The sequence below is a fragment of the Heteronotia binoei genome, chromosome 4, assembly GCF_032191835.1.
Source record: "Heteronotia binoei isolate CCM8104 ecotype False Entrance Well chromosome 4, APGP_CSIRO_Hbin_v1, whole genome shotgun sequence".
NCBI lineage: Eukaryota > Metazoa > Chordata > Lepidosauria > Squamata > Gekkonidae > Heteronotia > Heteronotia binoei.
In genome coordinates, this window is record NC_083226.1 from 1,048,063 (window position 1) to 1,069,785 (window position 21,723).

The window sequence follows — 21,723 nt, forward strand, 5'->3', positions numbered from 1 at the left end:
AATGATCTTCTATTTTGGAATATTGGGAATCAGTTTCTTTCTAGCTTTTGGTTGTTTCGCCTGGATTCTTCAAACAAAACCAACACCTCCATCTTCTCTCTAACCACCTGTCACCCAGCAGGAGACCAGGGAGGGCCTTCTACTGGCTGCCCGCACTCTGGTGAGGGTCTGTCTGCAAAAATCCAGAGCACCCCCCCCCCCCCCGTCTTCCTTCTTAACAGAGATATGGCTGAAGAGATGTGAGGACCCAGGCAGTATAACAACAATAAATCTATTTTAAGTGCTCTAAATAAGAAGTGAGTTTTAATTATTAATGCAACAGTGAAAGGTAGAAACAGTAAAGGTGATAACAGCCCTGATGCAACTAACTAAACATTCCCTTCCAAAACTGCTGCCCACCCAATCAGAGGGACAAGGGATCCTGGGAAATGAAGGCTCAGAGCCTGTAGGCCTAAGATCATGACACGACCTCTTGAGTGAGCTGCAGTGTGCTGTCACATGGTTTTGCAGTTAGTCCACTGCTGATGGGCTTGCTGCTTCTGAACAAATGCAGGGAACTTTTGGAGCTTGAGGATAATTTGCTTGCAGTGTTTCCGCCCCAAGGAAGTCACCATTTCTGCTGCTGTTCTGACTTTTGCGGCGTTTTACAAAAGAAGCCGATTCTGGTAAGTTCACGTCCTGGGCCAAACAAGGCATATTCGCGTGGGTCCAGGAAGTACTCGGCCCTACAAGGACGTTCTCAGCGGAGCTTTCTGAAGCTGAGTCAAGCCACGAAAGCTGAGGATTCCAGGGCAAGGGTGCTGGAGAAGAGCTGCCCAAAGCAGATGGAGGCACCTGATCTAGCCTCAGTTCACACATTATTGCCCCGAACATGCAGGTCAGTTGAAACGGGGCATCTGGAGGCTGCGAGGGCAGAGCAGCCATTAACCCCCTGATAGTTTGTACTTGTCTAACCATTGGGCTATTAATTAACCTTTGTAGAATCCGTTGTTTAATAACAAGTCTGTGCACATTTCTACTGGTCCTGGACATGTTCTGACAATCTGGATTAGTTTTCTGCCTCTGGATCAGGAGCCCCCAGTGTGATGTCCATGGGCGTCATGGTGCCCGTCAGTACCTTCCTTGGAACCCAACAAATGATTTAGGGAAATGAGGAGGGGGGCTCTTGCTCAGCAGGGCTTCTGAAGATCTGGTTGCTATGCAGATTAAAACGTTATTTCAGCAGCAGTTATTTCAGAGAGAGCCGGTTTGGTGTAGTGGTGAAGTGCACGGACTCTTATCTGGGAGAACCTGGTTTGATTCTCCACTCCTTCACTTGCAGCTGCTGGAATGGCCTTGGGTCAGCCAGAGCTCTTGTAGGAGTTGTCCTTGAAAGGGGAGCTTCTAGTAGAGCTCTCTCAGCCCCTCCTACCTCACAGGGTGTCTGTTGTGGGGGGAAAAGATAAAGGAGATTGTGAGTATAGGGTGGGATATAAATCCAATATCATCTTCATTTAACACCAAGTTTTGGTTTTATTCTCCTCTTCCAGGGTTCTTTTAAATGACCCCACTTCTCCCCTCCCTTTTGGCTTCCTCTTCCCTTCTGCCTCCTGTGCCAGGCTTCTCCTCTGGGGCAGCTGTTTTCTGTCAGAATTCTAAAGGTGCCTGCAGGCTGAAAAGGTTGGGGATACCTGCCTTAGATGGACCAGTATGGGTCCCATAGAGTGCCTTGGTCTGCAGAGTCCCTGCTCATTTAAGGCTTCAGGAAGAGAAGGCCGCTGTGGAGGGCACAGGCCGTCTGCCCTGAGGGCACCAGAACATCTCCAAGCTGAGACCCTGCAAACTCACAGGTTGTAGCACCTGATTGTGAATCAACACTGTTTATGCTGCTTTTAGAGGTAAAGCTTTAATTGCCTTAACGATTAGCATATTTATGCTTGATCATTACAATGAATGAGACAGGAGTGAGGTGCCAATGACTGACCTACCAGTGGGCAGGGAACATGGGAGAGGGGGCGGGGGGGGGCTGAAGAAAGAGGAACCCCTCTGCTAATGCCACTGCTGCTCTCAGGAGAGCTGTGCTATAGTCCTACATTTTGATTCTGCACCTAGCTTTAAGCATCTGATGTGGAAGCTGGCTGCAGTAATGAAAGAACGACTTTGCTAGGTTTAGACAATAAGCCCTAACCTAATTTAATAGGGGGAGAAGATTACATTTACTTCTTTCCTGGATTGTTTGGCGGTGGAAAGACAAGTGCAGAAGTACAGTGCAATCCTAAACACAGCTATACCCTTTATGTTTGTTATGGTTGCCATTGTCTTCCCCAGTCATCTACACTCCCCCCCCAGCAAGCTGGGTACTCATTTTACCGACCTCGGAAGGATGGAAGGCTGAGTCAACCTCGAGCCGGCTACCTGAACCAGCTTCTGCTGGGATCGAACTCAGGTCGTGAGCAGAGTTCAGATCACAGTACTGCAATACTGCTGCTTTACCACTGTGCACCACGGAGCCACTCTTGGCCTCTTCACCACAAGGAGCTGTGGCTGAATTCAGGGTTGACCAAAAGAAGTGACCTCTGCCCAGTCCTGCCACAGCTGCACTCGGAAGTGCCCCTCATTGCCATTGTGGATCTTGTGCTGCACTGAGCCACCCCCTTCACACACACACACAGGATTTCTGTCTTTATGCACTTCTTCAAATGAACGGCCACTCCAACTGACTGAGCATCTCCTAAGGCTCCCCCAATCCAGAAGGACAGGCAAATAATTCCTCAAGACCCTGAATTCATCAGAGGGGGGCGAGGAGTGGCTTTTCTCATCCCGCTCAAAGACCTCCACCAGTCTCATGAAATAGATCAGATGCAAAGCCCTTGTCGTGACCCCCAGATGAGCAAAAAAGACTGCCAAAGCCACCCACCCACTGTCTGACTCAGCCATTACCTCATACTTGGCACCAAGAAGCACAAAGGCTCCTCAGCCATTGATGAGGGTGGGAAAAGGGGGGGGGACTGCATGTAGCACCCCCCCCCCCCCGAGCTATTTCAAGCATCCTCATATGAGGTTCTGGTTGCTTCTTTCAAAATCCCTTGCAAGGTGCTCGGAGAGTAGGGGAAACAAACTGGTCCATCTTAAAGCCCTGCAAGCCACTTCTTCACCCCAGCCAGAACATGAATCGCTGCGGCATGGAGGCAGGAGAAAGCACTGTCTTCAAGTCCTGGAAGGGCTGCCATGTATTATAGATGATGGTGCAGAGTTGCTTTCTGTTGGACCAGAATCAACCAGTTGAAATTTAAGGAGTTTCTAGCTCAACATTAGGAAGAACTTCCTGACAGCAGTTTCTCAGTGGAATAGGCTTCCTTGAGAGGTGGTGGGCACTCTTTCTTTGGGGGATTTTAAGCAGAGACTAGATGGCCATCTGACAGCAATGCTGATCCTATAAATGAGGCAGATCATGCGAGGGAGGGCAGGAAGGCACAGAGTGGTAAAACTGCAATCCGAGCTCTCTGCTCATGCCCTGAGTTCGATCCTGGCAGAAGCTGGGTTCAGGTAGCCAGCTCGAGGTTGATTCAGCCTTCCATCCTTCCGAGGTCGGTGAAATTAGTACCCAGCTTGCTGGGGGGGAAGTGGAGATGACTGGGGAAGGCAATGGCAAACCACCCCTGTGATGTCACCCCATGGGTCGGTAATGACTCAATGCTTGCACAGGGGACTACCTTTTTAATGTCAATATTAGCAGTGTTTTAAGATTATGGAGACTGAGTGCCTCAAGACACTTTCCTGAGAGTAAGCCTTATTGAAAGAGCCCCATGGCACAGAGTGGTAAGGCTGCAGTCCTAAGCTCTGCTCACGACCTGAGTTCAATCCCAGGCGGAAGCTGGGTTCAGGTAGCCGGCTCGAGGCTGACTCAGCCTTCCATCCTTCCGAGGTTAGTAAAACGAATACCCAGCCTTGCTGGGGGGAAAGTGTAGATGACTGGGGAAGGCAAGGGCAAACCACCCCGTAAAAAGCCTGCCGTGAAAACGTCGTGATGCGGCGTCACCCCGGAGTCGGACACGACTGGTGCTGGCCCAGGGGACGACCTTTGCCTTTTAATTCTTGCATGGCGCATTTTAGGCAGCAGCTCCGCCTCTTGCACGGCGAGTCCGGCGGCTGCAGGGAGAAGCCCGCGCATGCGCAACAGTCCGGGGCGCGTTCGGAGCCCCGCGCAGGCTCCCTGGGAGTCCGGGGGGGGGGTTGCTTGACGGCGGTGTCGCAAAGCGTCGCGCGTGTGGCGGGTCTGCGGGGACGATGGGGTCGTGGAGCTCTCCCTCGTACCCGGCCTGGGTGGCCCGTCTGGCGCAGGCCAAGCGGCGAGGGGGGAAGCCGCCCCCCATGAGGCCCTCCCGGCCGCTCGTGCTGGCCGACCACGTCTCCAACCGCCGCCGGAGCCTCGGAGGTGAGGAGGAGGGGGAGGGGCCTCAACGCCGGAGACCCCGCCCACCCGCCAAAGGGGGAGGAGCTGAAGATCTCCAGGCCCCACCTGGAGGCTGCAAGCCGAACCAAAATACTGTGGGAAACAACGAAAAATCACTCATAAGAATATTGTATATTTTATATGTGCTCATTTTATTATCTCAGTGACTATTCAAGAAATAACCATAAATATGGTTGGACATGGTTATTTCTCGAATATAGTCACTGAGATAATAAAATAAAAAGGTAAAGGTAGTCCCCTGTGCAAGCACCAGCCGTTTCCAACTCTGGGGTGATGTTGCATCACAATGTTTTCACGGCAGACTTTTGTTACGGGGTGGCTTGCCATTGCCTTCCCCAGTTCTATGCTTTCCCCCCAGCAAGCTGGGTACTCATTTTACCGACCTTGGAAGGCTGGGTCAACCTTGAACCGGCTACCTGAAAACCCAGCTTCCACCGGGGATTGAACTCAGGTCGTGAGCAGAGGGCTCCGACTGCAGTACTGCAGCTTTACCACTCTGCGCCATGGGACTCTTAAGAATACAATAAGCACATATAAAAATATATTATAAGTAAGTAATAATATTCTTATGAGTGATTTTTCATTATTTTACACAGTATTTTGGTTTGCTATCTCTTCTGTGATTCTCCTAGTGTGTTTTTTTCCCACCTGGAGGTTGGCAACCCAGGCCTTTGGCACATGGCAGCTGGAAGAAGAAGAAGAGAAGATATTGGATTTATATCCCGCCCTCCACTCCAGAGAGTCTCAGAGCGGCTCACAATCTCCTTTTCCTTCCTCCCCCACAACAGACACCCTGTGAGGTGGGTGGGGCTGAGAGGGCTCTCCCAGCAGTTGCCCTTTCAAGGACAACCTCTGCCAGAGCTATGGCTGACCCAAGGCCATGCCAGCAGGTGCAAGTGGAGGAGTGGGGAATCAAACCCGGTTCTCCCAGATAAGAGTCCGCACACTTAACCACTACACCAAACTGGCTCTCCTGGAATCCACAGGAGCAGCCTGGCCAGTAGAAGCCCTGGTAGGGTGATGGTGATGATGATGCAGGGCTAGAGGGGTTTGGAGGGGACTGTCTGGTGGCAAAGCTGAGGCCAGGATGAAACCAAGCACGGCCCTTTGTGTGTATCACCTGTGGGATGAGGCAGGAATTAGGCAGAATGAACATCTACTTCAGGCAGGCCATCCCGTCCCCTGTGTGTGACCAGACAGCTCTTGGTTGTGCCCATCCAGAGGTGGCAACAGCAGAAGACCCTGCGCAGATGGCGTAACGCTGGTGGTCCTGCAGATAGGATGGACCAAGGCCAGGAAGGCCCTTGTCGTGTGATAGCCAGGACCTTAAATGAAGCCCAGGAGCTGAGTGTGACTTTCTAAATGTTTCATGTTCTCCACTTGTCTCCCCTTTTGGCTCAATCCTGCTTCATCAGATGCTGAAGGTGTTGGGTTCCCTAGCAGCTTACCTGGTTCCCCTCCCTCCTCCACTCCCCTATGACAGGAGGGTCAGGTTGAGAGGGAGTGACCAGCCCAAGGGCACCCAGCGAGCTTCTGTGGCAGAATGAGGATTGGAACCTGAGTCTCCCAGATCCTGGTCTGAATGACAGGGAGGCACATGAAGCTCTGGCTTCTTTTTCTCCCCCAGGGGGAGTCCTGTAACTACAGGACTGTGAAGGGTTAATTCTTCACCAAGCCAGAGAGCCTTGAGTGACAGGCTGCTCCAGGCAATCTGATTCATTATCATTAGTTGAGCAGAAAAAAAGTCCTGAGAGAGAGCTGGATGCTGAGGAGATGGAGTCAGATCAGATTCCCACCTTGACTGGGAAGAAAAGGTGCATGCTGAGACCACCATCTTGAGAATACTAACATAAAAAGGGGGTTGGTGCTGACAGAGTCAGATTTCAGCCATGATTGAACTCAGCTCAGTCTGAATTCAGCAGTAGCTGAGAGCCATTTGAACACAGACAGAGAACTGGGGGAAAGTTTGGCAAGGAAGTTTGGGTAGCAGAAGAAGACTTCCATTCAGGCCAGAAAGAAAAATGAAGGGATTGAATTTATACCCTCCCCTTCACTTGGAGTCTCCTTCCCTTCTCCTCCCCACAATCCCCTTCCCCTCCCCCTCCCCACAACAGACACCCTGTGAGGCATGTGGAGGAATGGGGAAGCAAGAGGAACAGCTTTGCAAGACCTTGTGAATGATCAAAGGTCACATTACCAGCTGCATGTGGAGGAATGGGGAAGCAAACCTGGTCCCCCCAGATTAGAGTCTGGCGCTCTTAACCACTGAACCAAACTGGCTCTTCTAGGGAGAGCAGAGTCCCTGTCCAGTCAAACAGAGTTATCTCGGTGGGGTACAGAGGTCTCTGGGCTACTCTGGGCTCAGTACTGGGTCCTGAAAAGCATGAGATTTCAAAATAACCAGTCCTTGGATTTTGAAACAAAGTTAGGTTTATTGATAATCCATGTGGCTCATTCGAGCTGAAGTTTGGAACTGATACTTTGTAACACTAGAATGCATGCTTTAGAATGGCACATCAAAGGTTCTATAAACAATTCTACATTCACGTGTGAAATTCACACGCTGGGCTCCTTATCTATATTGCGATTAGCACATCCTGGGTTCAGGCCTGGCTGAGCTTGAGAACAAGTCCTAGGAGGTCTTATCTTCAAAGAGGACATTCCTGCATCTGTTAGTAAAAGCGAAAGAAGAAAGGTGGGGGCTGCTACTTTGATGTGCCCATATTTCATCCTGGGTTAGTAACAGTTCTAAACTCTGGATTCTATAATATAAAATGAGTATACAATGCTTGACAGGTCCCATGCTTTTTAACTTGTTCATAAATGATTTGGAGTTGAGAGTAAGCAGTGAAGTGGCCAAGTTTGCATATGACACTAAATTGTTCATGGTGGTGAGAACCAAAGAGGATTGTGAGGAACTCCAAAGGGATCTGTTGAGGCTGAGTGAGTGGGCGTCAACGTGGCAGATGAGGTTCAATGTGGCCAAGTGCAAAGTAATGTACATTGGGGCCAAGAATCCCAGCTACAAATACAAGTTGATGGGGTGTGAACTGGCAGGGACTGACCAAGAGAAAGATCTTGGGGTCGTGGTAGATAACTCACTGAAAATGTCAATACAGTGTGCGATTGCAATAAAAAAGGCCAACGCCATGCTGGGAATTATTAGGAAGGGAACTGAAAACAAATCAGCCAGTATCATAATGCCCCTGTATAAATCAATGGTGCGGTCTCATTTGGAGTACTGTGTGCAATTCTGGTCACCGCACCTCAAAAAGGATATTATAGCATTGGAAAAAGTGCAAAAAAGGGCAACTAGAATGATTAAAGGGTTGGAACTCGTGGGCATTCGATGAAATTGCTGAGCAGACAGGTTAAAACGGATAAAAGGAAGTACTTCTTCACCCAAAGGGTGATTAACATGTGGAATTCACTGCCACAGGAGGTGGTGACGGCCACAAGTATAGCCACCTTCAAGAGGGGTTTAGATAAAAATATGGAGCACAGGTCCATCAGTGGCTATTAGCCACAGTGTGTGTGTATATATAAAATTTTTTGCCACTGTGTGACACAGAGTGTTGGGCTGGATGGGCCGTTGGCCTGATCCAACATGGCTTCTCTTATGTTCTTATGATGGGAGTTGTAGGCAAAAAAACATCCACCATACAGTATTCATAAGCAGGACCTTAGGCAACCCAAGACATTTCGGCCAGCTGACCTTCAGTGGTCAAGCATCATTAATACGTGTAGGCTCCGTGTTGCAATAATAAAACAAAATATTAATCAATATAGGGCCAAGTGAAAATTATAATTATAATCATCAGTGGCTCAAGGTGTACAATAGAGGTCTCATACGATGTCACCTTGGCTGCAATCACACACATTAAATAATGCACTTTAATCCACTTTCAGTTTTCTTTTCAACTGGATTTTACAGTGTGAACTGGCAAAATCCAGTTAGAAAGTGGATTGAAATGCATTCTTTAGTGTCTGTGATGGCAGCCATTGTGTCCTAGTCAGGTGCATATACCGTAGATGGTACTGCAGTAATATTCCTTCCTATTTTGGTTCACAAGAGTTTCAGATGCAATCCAGAGCTTATCTGTCATAATGGTATGCGGTTTACCACTCTAGATTGCATTTGAAATTGCATCTTTCAGACCAAAATAGGCAAGCATATTATTGCAGTACCATCTAAGGCATATTAGGGTATGAGGCAATATCATGAATTTGTGATAACTGGTATTATCCATATGTTAATGCTCTATATCTACTGATTTTAAGAATGGGCTCTCTTGTTTGTACGTATTTAACCTTTTAGATTCATAATTCTCTGTCTGGGGCAGTGATGCTCTGTATTCTTGGTGCTTGGGGGGCACAGTGGGAGGGCTTCTAGTGTTCTGGCCCCACTGCTGGGTCTCTTGATGGCACCTGGTTTTTTGGCCACTGTGTGACACAGAGTGCTGGACTGGAAGGGCCATTGGCCTGATCCAACAGGGCTTCTCTTATGTTCTTATGTGACACAGAGTGTTGGACTGGAGGGGCCACTGGCCTGATCCAACAGGGCTTCTCTTATGTTCTTATGTGACACAGAGTGTTGGACTGGAGGGGCCATTGGCCTGATCCAACAGGGCTTCTCTTATGTTCTTATAATTAATATTTCTTGGGTTAAGTCTTTTTGTTCCCCTTCCCCAGCCAAGAGCTTTGTCCTCCTCCTCAGGAAGCCCGAAGGATGGAGACTGAGCACTGGGCTCCAGGAGGAGTGGGTGGGAGCAGGATTTGCCAGGGAGGCATGCCTGGGCACTCTCTGGGCTCACCTGGCACTCAGTCTCCTTTCTGAGCCCCCTGCGGTCGAGCAGTCCCAGATGTCTGATGCCCCCCCTGAGTAACGTGACATCCCTTTCCTTTCTTGGCAGAGGCCACCTGCATCACGGAGATGTCTCTGATGATGGCCTGCTGGAAGCAGAACGAGTTCAGCGACGTCACTTGCAGCAGGGAGATCCAGGCCTTCCTGGACTGCGCATCAAAAGCAGAAGTAATTACCATTCTGTACTGTATCCCATGTCTGTTCTGCAGGAGAGGAGTTTGGCCAGATAACGCAAGCGGGTCGCCTGCCACCCTTGGCTGTCCTTGAGTCAGCCTTCTTCTGGGCCTGGGCATTGTGTAGCAATTGCTGTTATCCAGGGATAGCCTATATGGGTGGAAAGGGGACCCTTGGCGAAGTCTCTGGAGATCCTCTGTCCCAGGGAACAAAGGTGCGAGGGAGGGGCAGGCAGCACGAGAGCGGATAAGGCACTCTCAGGCTGAATGTTGGAGCTCACTCAAGTGGGAGTCAACATCCAGGTGTTTCATGCCTGTCATAGATTGGATGAAGTGACTCCTGGAATTGGATGAAACTCTTTCTGGAATAAGAGCTCCGTGGTGCAGAGTGGTAAAGCTGCAGTACTGCAGTCCTAAGCTCTGCTCACGGCCTGAATTCAATCCCCAGTGGAAGCTGAGTTTTCAAGTAGCCGACTCGAGATTGATTCAGCCTCCCATCCTTTTGAGGTTGGTAAAATGAGTACCCAGCTTGCTGGGGGGGGAAGTGTAGATGACTGGGGAAGGCAATGGCAAACCACCCCATAAAAAGTCTGCCTTGAAAATGTGAAAGCAACGTCATCCCAGAGTCGGAAATGACTGGTGCTTGCACAGGAGACCTTTCCTCCTTTCCTTTCCTTCCTGGAATAGTGATGTTTTTGTCTTTAAGGAGTTGCAAACTCCTGCATGAATTAAACTGATGAATGTTCTTGCAGGAGAGTTGAGCAGAAAACAGGAATTGCCTTGGATAAGATGCTGGGAACTTGATTGGTCTCCATTTAATTTTATTTATTTTTTCAGTTTATACCTCACCCTAACCCACGAGTGATACACTTATGGAAGGTGACATGGTTTCTCCAGTGGCAGAACCTCTGTTTTCTGTGGCAGTGATGAAAGTTACTTGCTTAGTAACTTTTTGGGGTGTTGCATGTATATTTTTTTTATAATTATCAGTATAGTCATCTGTTCTGAGCTTCAGTCTGGAAGGAAGATGTGTTATAAAAGGGGCTCATGTGCTTTCTTCATGTTCGGGAAGGATATGCATTCAAGGGAATGTCTGCACTACTGTTGTTTGTTTGTATGCCTGAGCATGCCATGAACGGCTGGCGCAGTTTTTCTCGGCTGACTCCTGTTCCTGAGTAGTGCTGCAGTCCTGTGTGCTTTGTGGATGAAAACATTTTGAATTTCCTGCAGTGTCCTTGGTGGTGTCTATAGGAAAATTGAGAAGAGGTCCCTTAATATTCCAGGCATTTTTTCCCCCAGTTCCCTGAGCAGAATCCGACAGTGTCTTGTCTGAAGCAAACACACAAAATGCAATCTGGTTTCTAAATGTCTAGAAAGTGGCTGTTTGATATAGTGTGGCCAGGGCTTTTTTTGAGCAGGAACACAGTTCTGGCTGGCTTGGTGTCAGGGGGCATGGCCTAATATGCAAATGAGTTTCTATAAAAAAATCCCTTTGGAAAACAGTGGTGCTGTCAGGGGTGTGGCCTGATATGCAAATGAGTTCCTGCTGGACTTTTTCTACAGAAAAATTGCCCCTGAGTGTTGCCCAGAGTGATGTGTTGGGTTGATTCCCAAGGATCACTTCCTCCAAGGGCTGGGATCACTTCCTCTGGTGCAAGGAACCCTTCGGTTCATGCAAGAGGCTTCCCTGACCACAGACATGACTCCTGGCTTGTTGGAGGATTCCTTGTGTTGTTGGAAAGCGCCCTGGTTGCCATCTCCTGGGATGCAGGCTGCTGTCCCTGTAAGTGTCACATGTTGACCTGTGTGCTCTTTTTCAGGGGGAGCGCAAGGCCAAACTCCTGCAAGAGTCCCTGGATCGATCAGGAACCCTCGGGGCAAAACAAATCAACAGGCTTCTACATCGTTTCCCCAACATTACTGACTACCATTAAAGGAAGACTCACTTCTGCAAAAGACTGGTCATCAGTGGCTAAAACTGGGCCATGTGCACAGGTTCCCCCTTGGCTTGTCCTTTTTTGCGGCGGCATCCAATGGGGTGTCAGTGATGTCTTGCTGAGGAGGGTTTTGTCTGAGCGCTTCTGCTGGGAAGGAGGAATTGCAGCTTCTGAAGAAAGACATTCCCTCTAGCAGGAAACTTCCTCTGGGTTTGGGGGGCCAGCCCTGTGCCTATTCTATAGGAAGGGCAGGCTATAAATCGAATAAAATAAATAAGTAGAGGAATGTTTTCTTGAAACATTGCTCAAAAAAGCTTTACATCTGAGCCTTGTGTATGAAAGTGTTTTCTAATTAAAATAGGATGCGCTTCTGGGTTGTGAATTGTATCTTGGTGTTGATATGATTCTGCACAGCAGAGTTTCCTCCTGGATGTTGGAGTCCATGCCAGAGTTTTACTTTCAGCCCATTAAGCACAGCAGTTGTGTCCCAGCAGTCTTAGAATCATAGAGTTGGAAGGGACCTCTAGGGTCATCTAGTCCAACCCCTGCACAATGCAGGAAACTCACAAACACTTCCCCCTAAATTCACAGGATCTTCATTGCTGTCAGATGGCCATCTAGCCTCTGTTGAAAAACCTCCAAGGAAGGAGAGCCCACCACCTCCCAAGGAAGCCTGTTCCACTGAGGAATCGCTCTAAAGATCAGGAAGTTCTTTCTAATGTTGAGCCGGAAACTCTTGATTTAATTTCAACCCATTGGTTCTGGTCCTACCTTCTGGGGCCACAGAAAGCAATTCCAGACCATCCTCTATATGACAGACCTTCAAGTGCTTGAAGATGGTGATCATATCACCTCTCAGCCACCTCCTCTCCAGGCTAAACATCCCCAGCTCCTTCAACCTTTCCTCATAGGACTTGGTCTCCAGACCCCTCACCATCTTCATCGCCCTTCTCTGAACTCGTTCCAGCTTGTCTATATCCTTCTTAAATCGTGGTGCCCAAAACTGATCACAATACTCCAGATGAGGTCTTACCAGTGCAGAGTAAAGCGATACCATCACATCACGTGATCTGGACACTATACTTCTGTTGATACAGCCGAAAATTGCATTTACCTTTTTAGCCACCGCATCACACTGTTGACTCATGTTCAGCATATGATCCACTAAGACCCCTAGATCCTTTTTGCACATACTATTGCTAAGACAAGTCTCCCCCATTCTATAACCATGCATTGGATTTTTCCTGCCTAAATTCAGAACTTTACATTTATCCCTGTTAAATTCATTTTATTGGTTTTAGCCCAGTTTTCCAGCCTGTCAAGGTAATCCTGTATCCTGTTTCTGTCTTCTTCTGTGTTTGCAATCCCTCCAAATTTAGTATCATCTGCAAATTTAATAAGCATTCCCTCTATTCCTTCATCATTGATAAAGATGTTGAACAAAACAGGTCCCAGGACAGATCCCTGAGGCACTCCACTTGTCACTCCTCTGCAAGAGGATGAGGAACCATTCACAAGCACTCTTTGGGTGCGATCTGTCAACTAGTTACAGATCCACCTAACAGTAACAGGATCCAAACCACATTTTAGCAACTTGTCAACAAGGATAGTATGTGGAACCTTATCAAAAGCCTTACTGAAATCAAGATAAACAATGTCTACAGCATTCCCCTGATCCAGCAAGGTAGTCACTTTCTCAAAAAAGAGATCAGGTTAGTCTGAAATGACTTGTTCTTGAGAAAACCATGCTGGCTCTTAGTAATCACATCCATTCTTTCTAAATGTTCCAGGACTGACTGATGATTTGTTCTAAAACTTTTCCAGGTGTAGACGTCAAGCTGATGGGTCGGTAGTTAACTGGATCCTCTTTTTTCTTCTTGAAGATGAGGACAACATTCGCCCGCCTCCAGTCTTCTGGCACCTCTCCTGTTCTCCAAGAATTCTCAAAAATAATAGCCAGAGGCTCAGAAATTACATCCGCAAGCTCTTTTAGAACCCTTGGATGCAATTCATCTGGCCCACAGGACTTCGTTTCATTTAAAGAAACTAGGTGTTCATGTACTACCCCTATGCTGATCCTAGGCTGGAACTTCATGCCCTCCTTATATGTTCTGTTTTTGCTTCATACCCTCCTTAGATGTTTTGTTTTGATTCCTTTCCCACCAATACAGCCTTGAGTTTTTATGCTGCTTCTTAGCAAAGCTCTGACTGCTTTACCATCAAATCTAGCAAGACAGCAGGATCCCAAATAGGCAGTCAGTGGGCACAAGGAAGGAGCCTCTGCGTGGCAGGCAAAAGGCCCCAAGCTCAGCCCCCAGCTGAAGCCGCCTGATATGGAAGACCCCTGTGCCTGAGACCCTGGAGAGCCACTCCCACTCAGAGTGGGCCTTTGAATGGACCCCCCCGTCCAGTTCAGGGTAAGGCACCTCGTGGATGTGGGCTGCCATTCCTACTCCCCCTCCACCCCCAGGTTGAGAACCACCAAAAAAGGGAGTTCCCTGGTCCAGTCGAGGGCACAGTGGGCAAAGTAGGGGGAGGAACCGGGTTTTGGAAAGCCTCAGGCCCTGTCTTCCAGCTGATACTCTGGGCCAAACTTGCGTAACAGAAGAGCCACATACAATAAACATCAGATGTTTGAGAGCCGCAAGACATGAACGTCAGATGTTTAAGAGCCAAGAGAGATGGCTGGCTTGGCGTGAAGTAATTTAAAGAGAGAAATGTCTTCTCCAAGCTGGCTGATGGGGGGTGATGAGGGCTTTGAGAGCCACACAATCTGTGTGGAAGAGCCACATGTGGCCTCCCCTGCTCTGGGCATTCTGAGGCAGGAACTTGCAGCGTTGTCACCAACTGTGGTGGCCCAGTTTGGATTGGGACTGCAGGGAGAAGAGAAGGGTTTTTCAAATTCGTTGCTGGTTTGCAGTGGCCACCAATAAGAGCCATCTGCTCCAGGGGGAGAACGTGGACAGACTGATACTAACAAATGTAATTGGTCTACTAGGGCCTCCTTGGGTGGGTTGTTCGAGCATGGATGAAAACCGTACCTGCCCGAAACCACTCCCACCCCTTTCTTCTGGCACAACCCCAGTTCATGTGTCTAGCAAGGAAAAAACAAAAGATAAGGAAGGAGCTTCCAGCATGCTGTTGAGGTAGATCAGGGGCTGAGGCCAAAAATCCCAGATGTACCCTTCTTTCAGTAGCGGTGCAGAAATTTGACTGGCCTTGGTACCCAAACACTGTGTTCTGTTTCCATTTAACACCCTCTTCCTCCTTCCCTCTCCCACTCACTGCACCACATGCCAAAGCTGGAGCTGTTTCCTTTTTCCAGTTCTTACAGCCAGTCTGATGGCGGCTAAAAGTGGACTCTGATTTCCCATTATTTTTAAGGTGCAATCAATAGCGATTCCCCTGACAAGCTCATATCCTAGTTCTGGCATGGCCAATGGCTGGGGCTGATGGAAGTTGTAGGCAAAAAACATCTGGAGAGCTACCGTTGGCCACCCCTGAAATAGAGCACAAGGTTGATTTCCCAAGCAGATCTGGTGGAGCTCTCATTTCATGGTGCATGTTGATTCCTGGCAGTTAGGATCTGGGTCTCAGTTGGGGACAGACAGTGTCCTGATGATGCTGCAGCTCACAGCAGACAACTCCAGAAGTGCCTTCTGGGTCCCTGTCGACCACTGAGCACTGTGAGCATGGGGCATTTCTTTCTGCACCAAACAGCACCCACAGGCAGCAGGGGAAGCTGCCACTCTGAACTCTGTCCTGCAAGAAGCAGATGTCGCTGAAGATTGGGGGGGGGGGACAAGGGGGGCACAGTTCCCAATGCATCACCTGTTGACTGAGAGCAGGGACTTCTAGGCAAGGCTCGGGTGCTGCTGGTTGCGCAAACAATCCGTGGGCGGGAGGCATATGGCCGATCTGTTCTTCTCTTCACTCTCTGTAAGCGGAGCCGTCTCGGGTGACCCATAGAACAGCCTTGGTTGCCCTTCTTGTTGCTCCTGTTGGGAGCCAGGCCAAATCCCTGCCCTTGTCCTTCCACACCCGCCTCCTCGGGCCTCAATGGGAGGGCAGGGGCCAGACATGCTGCAGTGGGAAACGCCCCAGAGAAGCCCCTCCCACCTTTCCTGCAGCTCCTGTCATGAATTCATCATGGGGGGGAGACCTGGAGGGCGTCCAAAGGCAGAGCGGCTGCAGGAAGAAGAAAGCTCCTGGGAATGCAAAGGAGCTGGGCAGGCCCAGAGCAGAGGTGAAGCCCCTGGCCTTCCCTGGGGAATCTCAGCTGAAGATTTGACCAAAAACCACCTTTCACCAGCCTGCCTTTCTTCTGCATTTCCCCTTATGCATAAAAGCCTGAGGGGTAGCTTCCTGACACCCAAGAGCTTCCTGATACCCCCTGACACATCTGAGGGGGGAGTGGAGACTCAAACCCAGGTCTCCCAGACAGGAGTCCGTGCTCTTAAGCACTACAGCAAACCGGACCATGCATGAGATGATGTGAAAGACCCTTACCTGATACCCTGGAGCAGGGTGGAATTCTAGCAGATGCTCCTTTGCATTTTAGGCCACACACCCCTGATGTAGCCAATCCTCCATGAGCTGACAAGGCTCTTTTTTGTAAGCTCTTGGAGGATTGGCTACATCAGGGGCAGCTTTGTGTGTGCCAGGTAGTCGAGGGAGGGGCACCTGAGCCTCTGCTTGGCCTGCAGAAGGTCCCAGCTCCAATCCCCGGCAGCATCTCCAGGCAGCAGTGGTCCAGCCAGAGACCCTGGAGAGCTCTGCCAACCTGAGCAGGCAAGACTGGCCCGGATGGGACAAGGGCTGGATTCAGTTGATGGCGGCTTCATGTGTTTAGATCAAAGGACATGCTGTATGTAGGCCAGGGGCGGCCAAGGGTAGCTCTCCAGATGTCCTTTGCTTACAACTCCCATCAGCCCCAGCCATTGGCCATGCTGGCTGCGGCTGATGGGAGTTGTAGGCAAAAACATCTGGAGAGCTACCATTGGCCACCCCTGCTGTAGGCTTTTCAATACACTGGTACTACCAGTCTCCCCCCCCCTTTTATTATGCCATTTCTGAGCCTGCTCTACCCTGTGTGGGTTTACTCACAAGTCAGTTCACTAAGCGTGGGTGGGGCCTATCCTTGAAGAAAGCCCCTTTCATGGCTCTTCGTGGCCTTGGCTCAGAGAGTGCTCTGAGGGGGCTGGGGTGGCCCCTTAGTGTGTCAGCCATTCACTGCGAAGGCAGGACATGGGGCTGCTGCAGGGGGGAGGGCAGGGGAGCAGGGTTCCAGCCAACTTGCCTGCTCATCAGCTCTAGGTGGTCTCTTCCCTGCCTGTTTGGGGTGGTGAAAGCCAGCTGGGAGAGGCCGGCCAAGCCCTCACCTGTGAGGTTACCTCATTCTGCAAGGTGTACTCCAAGTTCTTTGGCGCTTGCTCAAATATGCAGCACACTAGTCAGATGGAGACACTCCTGCAGGCTGCTGCCTTGTTGCTGAAGAGGTCTCCATCTGGGGAAGGTGAAAGGGCAAGAGTTGACCCCTGCCTGCCTTCTCTCAGCCCCCTCCATTTTCCAGGCTGAAGTTGCCCATCTGGTTTTTGGCTTCTCGAAGGCCATGCCTGGGACATTAGCATGCAACTGCTTAGGGGGACTGAGGCAGGGGGCTGGGCTCACAATCTTTCAGCCCAGCTGAACTAGTCGAGACATGCTGGCGCTGGAGAGAGACTGGCTGTCTGGGGCTGTGAATTTCTGGCAAGGTGACTCCCCCCAGCACAGCCAGCCGGGGTGGCTGGTCCTCAGTGAGGAAAGTGGCCAACTTCCCAGAGAAGGTGACTCCACCTGCGCCCAGGAAGGCCCCTCCTCCAACTCTGGACAATGTCCTCCCCCCCCCCCCATTTTCTAACCATAAACCAGAGCAGCAGCAAGGAAGTCTACGGAAGAGGGGCTGCAAGAGGTGGGGCTGGGGCCACTGATAGGGTTGCCAATCCCCAGGTGGGGGCAGCAGGGCGTCCCCCAGTTTGAAGGGCCTCCCCCTGCTTCAGGGTCATCAGAAAGCAAGGGGAGAGAAGGGAAATGTCTGCTGGGCCCTCCATTATTCCCTATGGGGACTTATTCCCATAGGAAATAATGGAGAATTGATCAGCGGGTATCTGGGGCTCTGGGAGGGGCTGCTTTTTGAGGTAGAGGTGCCAAATTTTCAGCATAGCATCCAGTGCCTCTCCTCAAAACACCCTCCAATTTCAAAAAGATTAGACCAGGGGGTCCAATTCTGTGAGCCCCCGCAGAAGATGCCCCTCTCCATTATTTCCAGTGGATGGAAGGCATTGAAAAGGTGTGCAGTCCTTTTAAATGTGATGGCCAGAACTCCCTTTGGAGTTCAATGATGCTTGCTGCATCCTTGCTCCTGGCTCCACCCCCAAAGTCCCCAGATATTTCTTGAACTTGATTTGGCAACCCTAGCCACTGATCTCCGGGTAACAGCTAAGCATTGAAAAGAGAACAGAGATGAAGGTCAGGAGACCCATCCTCACTTAGCCCAGGCTGTCAATCAGCAGGAGAGCAAAATGGGGCCTCCCCAGGGAAGTTTCTGGATCCTGCCAACTTGGTTAACTCCCTGTTAGGGAGGCAGAAATAGCTGGCTTTGGAAGTGTAAGGCGGAAAGGCAACCCCTGACTGAGCGTGCTCCCTGCGCCCTCCAGCAGACAAAGGAGGTTGGGGACATTGGAGCGTCAAAATACAGGAAAGCAGGGGGTGAGCCCCTGACACCAGTGAAGAGTCGAGGGCTGGGGGAGGAACGTCTAGAGTAGACCCTCATTCCCTACACCAGTCCAGGGATTTCAAAGCTGAAGCTGAAAGAGCACTGGCAGGAGATTCAGTCGGCCAGGAAGAAAAGCTTCTCTTCCTAATTAATTGCACCCCCCCTCCCCGCAGAGGACTTGGCAAAGTGTGGAAGTCCCGCCCTGGAGAGGGAGTGGGCAGAGGGGAGCATGTTGCCCCAGCCCAAGGCCCCCCCTTCACAAAGCAGGCCCACTGTGCCAAGGGCAAGCGCCACCCCCCACTGGACATGTTGCCATTGCCCCATAGCCCGTTTGTGGAGGGTAGGGGCCAGCTCACAGAGAAGGGAGTGGGAGGGACCCAACTGCTGACCCCACCCCCCACGTGTCTATTGTTGGAGAGAACATCTGGCAACCTTTTTTTTTTTTAAAGGGGTTTTCGGTCCAACCCTCAGCTGAGATTCCCCAAGGAAGCCTGTGAGTTCCACCTCTGCTTAGGGCTGCTCCGGGCCTCCTCCTCGGCTCCCCCACCCAGCTCCTTTGCATTCCCAGGAGCTTTCTTCTTCCTGCAGCCGCTCTGCCTTTGGACGCCCTCCAGCTGGGGGCTAACGCAGGTCTCCCCCCCATGATGAATTCATGACAGGAGCTGCAGGAAAGGTGGGAGGGGCTTCTCTGGGGCGTTTCCCACTGCAGCATGTCTGGCCCCTGCCCGTCTGCTCTGCCCTCCGCATTGAGGCCCAAGGAGGCGTGTGGAAGGACAAGGGCAGGGATTTGGACAGACATCACCTGGCCTGGCTCCCAACAGGAGCAACAAGAAGGCCAACCAAGTCTGTTCTATGGGTCACCCGAGACGGCTCCGCTTACAGAGAGCGAAGAGAAGAACAGATCGGCCATATGCCTCCCGCCCACGGATTGTTTGCGCAACCAGCAGCACCCGAGCCTTGCCTAGAAGTCCCTGCTCTCAGTCAACAGGTGATGCATTGGGAACTGTGCCCCCCTTGTCCCCCCCCCCCAATCTTCAGCAACATCTGCTTCTTGCAGGACAGAGTTCAGAGTGGCAGCTTCCCCTGCTGCCTGTGGGTGCTGTTTGGTGCAGAGAAAGCTACCATGCTGAGCGGTTGACAGACTTCAAATCAATGTTCTCTGCTTTCTGAAACAGTCTGAATTCCAGTAACGTTTCCAGCCTTGGAGGTATCACAATGCAGCCCCCTTACAGGCATTTAGAGGCAGGCACTGCATTTTGCTTACTGGAAACTGAAAGATAAGCCAGCACACCTCCTCGAGCAGAGACTGTTCCTCGGAACACAAGGGTGGCTTCTCCTTGAGAAGTCACTTCCGTGTCTTTCGTTTGTGTCAAGTCAATTTACGGGGAGCTGGCAGAAGATCCCATTTCCCAAAAAAGGTATAACTGATAATACAGAAGCCTCAGCATCCAAACTATGGCCCATCTGCACCGAAGATAAGACTGATTCTGAGTGGCTAAATTAAATGAGAGTGGCCCTCAGCAACCCCCCAAGAGCATCCCTGTTTTCGCCTCTTTCTTCTCTCAGCAGGGCTCCATTCTTGCATATTCTCATGGTTGCCGCCAACATTATTGGATGGTCCAGGGATGCTCGCTCTGTGCTCTGGGAGTAAGAGGAGGACACAGAACTGGGGAGGTGGCAAACCTTGCTCCTGGTGTTTGCGAGAAGGGTTTGACTCAGCCACTGTCGGAGCCAAATATTCTGTAAAGTTGCAAATGATAATGGGCTCTCCTCCCTTAGAAGTTTGTAAGCAGGGAGTAGATGGACATCTGACAGCAATGCTGGTTCTGGGAAGTTAGGCAGATCATGAGAAGGGCAGGAAGGGATGAGCCAATGTTGGACTCTTGTGGCCCCTTCTTACATGCCCAGGGAAATGCCAACAGCATCTTGGGGATTTCCTTCCAGGCCAGAGTGGGCAGGGATCCTGGAGGGTTTTTGCCTTCCTCTGGGCTTAGAGCAGGGGCCACTGGGGGAGTCAGGAGGGAAGGTCGTGAAGCCCCTGCATTTTGCAGGGGGTTGGACTAGATGACCCTTGAGGTCCTTCCATCTCTTTGTTTCTGTGTTTCAAGATGCCCTGTTGGAGCCATCTTGGAAACTGTAGCATTGCATTCTCTGACTGCAAGGGAAGAACGCTCTCCTCCCCTTTCCCAATTGAGATGCTGGATCTGACTGTGCCTCCATACAGCCATGGCCATGTTATAGAAAGATTTGCTTTTTGTAGTCACTGAGTGCGGTGTTTGGACTCTTATCTGGGAGAACCAGGTTTGATTCCCCAGTCCTCCACTTGCACCTGCTGGAATGGCCTTGGGTCAGCCATAGCTCTGGCAGGAGTTGTCCTTGAAAGGGCAGCTGCTGTGAGAGCCCTCTCAGCCCCACCCACCTCACAGGGTGTCTGTTGTGGGGGGAGAAGACAGAGGAGATTGTAAGCTGCTCTGGGTCTCTGATTCAGACAGAAGAGCGGGGTGTAAATCTGCACTTCTTTTTCTTCTTCTTTTTTCATTGTAAAGAAAACTCGGGCTATCCCCTTGGGGGCTAAAAAGCCAAGGAGCTCTGCTATGTCTTGAAGAAACAATGATTGCTATTTGTTTTTGGGTTTTGTGATTCGTTAGCCTCTCTGTCTGTCTCTCTCCCTCCTTGTTTCCAAAGTAGTGGTCAATAGGCCAGTCCTGCTTGTGTTGCAATCAGGAGGCAGCCTCACGAAATCCCCTGAGTCCTAGGAATGCATAAACTAGGATGCCAGCAAGAGGCATCCTTAGAGCTAGGGAGCTCAGTGGAGCCCCCTCCTCCGTTGCAAATGCAAAGCCTGGGGGAGGGGGAGGCTCTGTTTCTCCCGGCAGAGGGTGGTGGAGAGTGCTGCTGCCGCATCGCCCCCTCCAGGGTTTCCTCCCCCCCCAGGCCAGAGACAGAACTGCTTTGCTCCTGCCTGCCTCTGCAGAGACCCTGGGCTTCCTGGGAGACCTCCCTCCAAGGACTAGCCCAAGCCCACCATGCTTGGCTGCTGGGATCTGCCGAGATTGGGCTGGCCTGGTGTAGTTTTGTCCTGTCCTGAATACACAAGTCTCCCTTCCCCATTTTACTGGCTCAACTGAGGTCCTCCAGTGGCTTCATGGAATTACGTGGGACTGAAATATAGGTGCCCCTTGCCCAAACCTTAGTCCATACTCTGTCCACTGCCTGTTCTCCTCCCCCTCCTCCCTTCCCCAGAGTATTTCTCCTATGAGGCTAAATCAGGTGACATCAAGCACATGTTAGTACAGGTCCCATTGGTGAGAAATCTTCCCAATCTGGATTTCTGCTTTCATTTGCTACAGACAGATACAAAAAAACAAAACAGCTGCCAGGGAGGTGCTTGTGATTTCTCTCTCTTGCCCTCCTTCCTGGGAGATGGTTTGTCCCTCCTCCTCCATTTTGTCCTGGCCAGGCCAGGCTCACCCAGCCAGTGTTCTATGTGGCAAAAGTGGGGATTCAGTCCTGGTTTGCCCAGATCCTACTCTGATACTCCA

General features: G+C 50.5%; 1 protein-coding gene across 1 annotated transcript; it reads left to right on the forward strand.

Annotated features, from left to right (window-relative positions):
- Nucleotides 1-4,163: 4,163 nt before the first annotated feature.
- CHCHD1 (coiled-coil-helix-coiled-coil-helix domain containing 1) lies at nt 4,164-11,814 on the forward strand. Its single transcript, XM_060236324.1, has 3 exons — nt 4,164-4,414; nt 9,367-9,485; nt 11,311-11,814. Exons 1-3 carry the CDS (start codon nt 4,267-4,269, stop codon nt 11,422-11,424), a joined length of 381 nt encoding a protein of 126 aa, XP_060092307.1. The 5' UTR covers nt 4,164-4,266; the 3' UTR covers nt 11,425-11,814.
- The last annotated feature ends 9,909 nt before the right edge of the window (nt 11,815-21,723 follow it).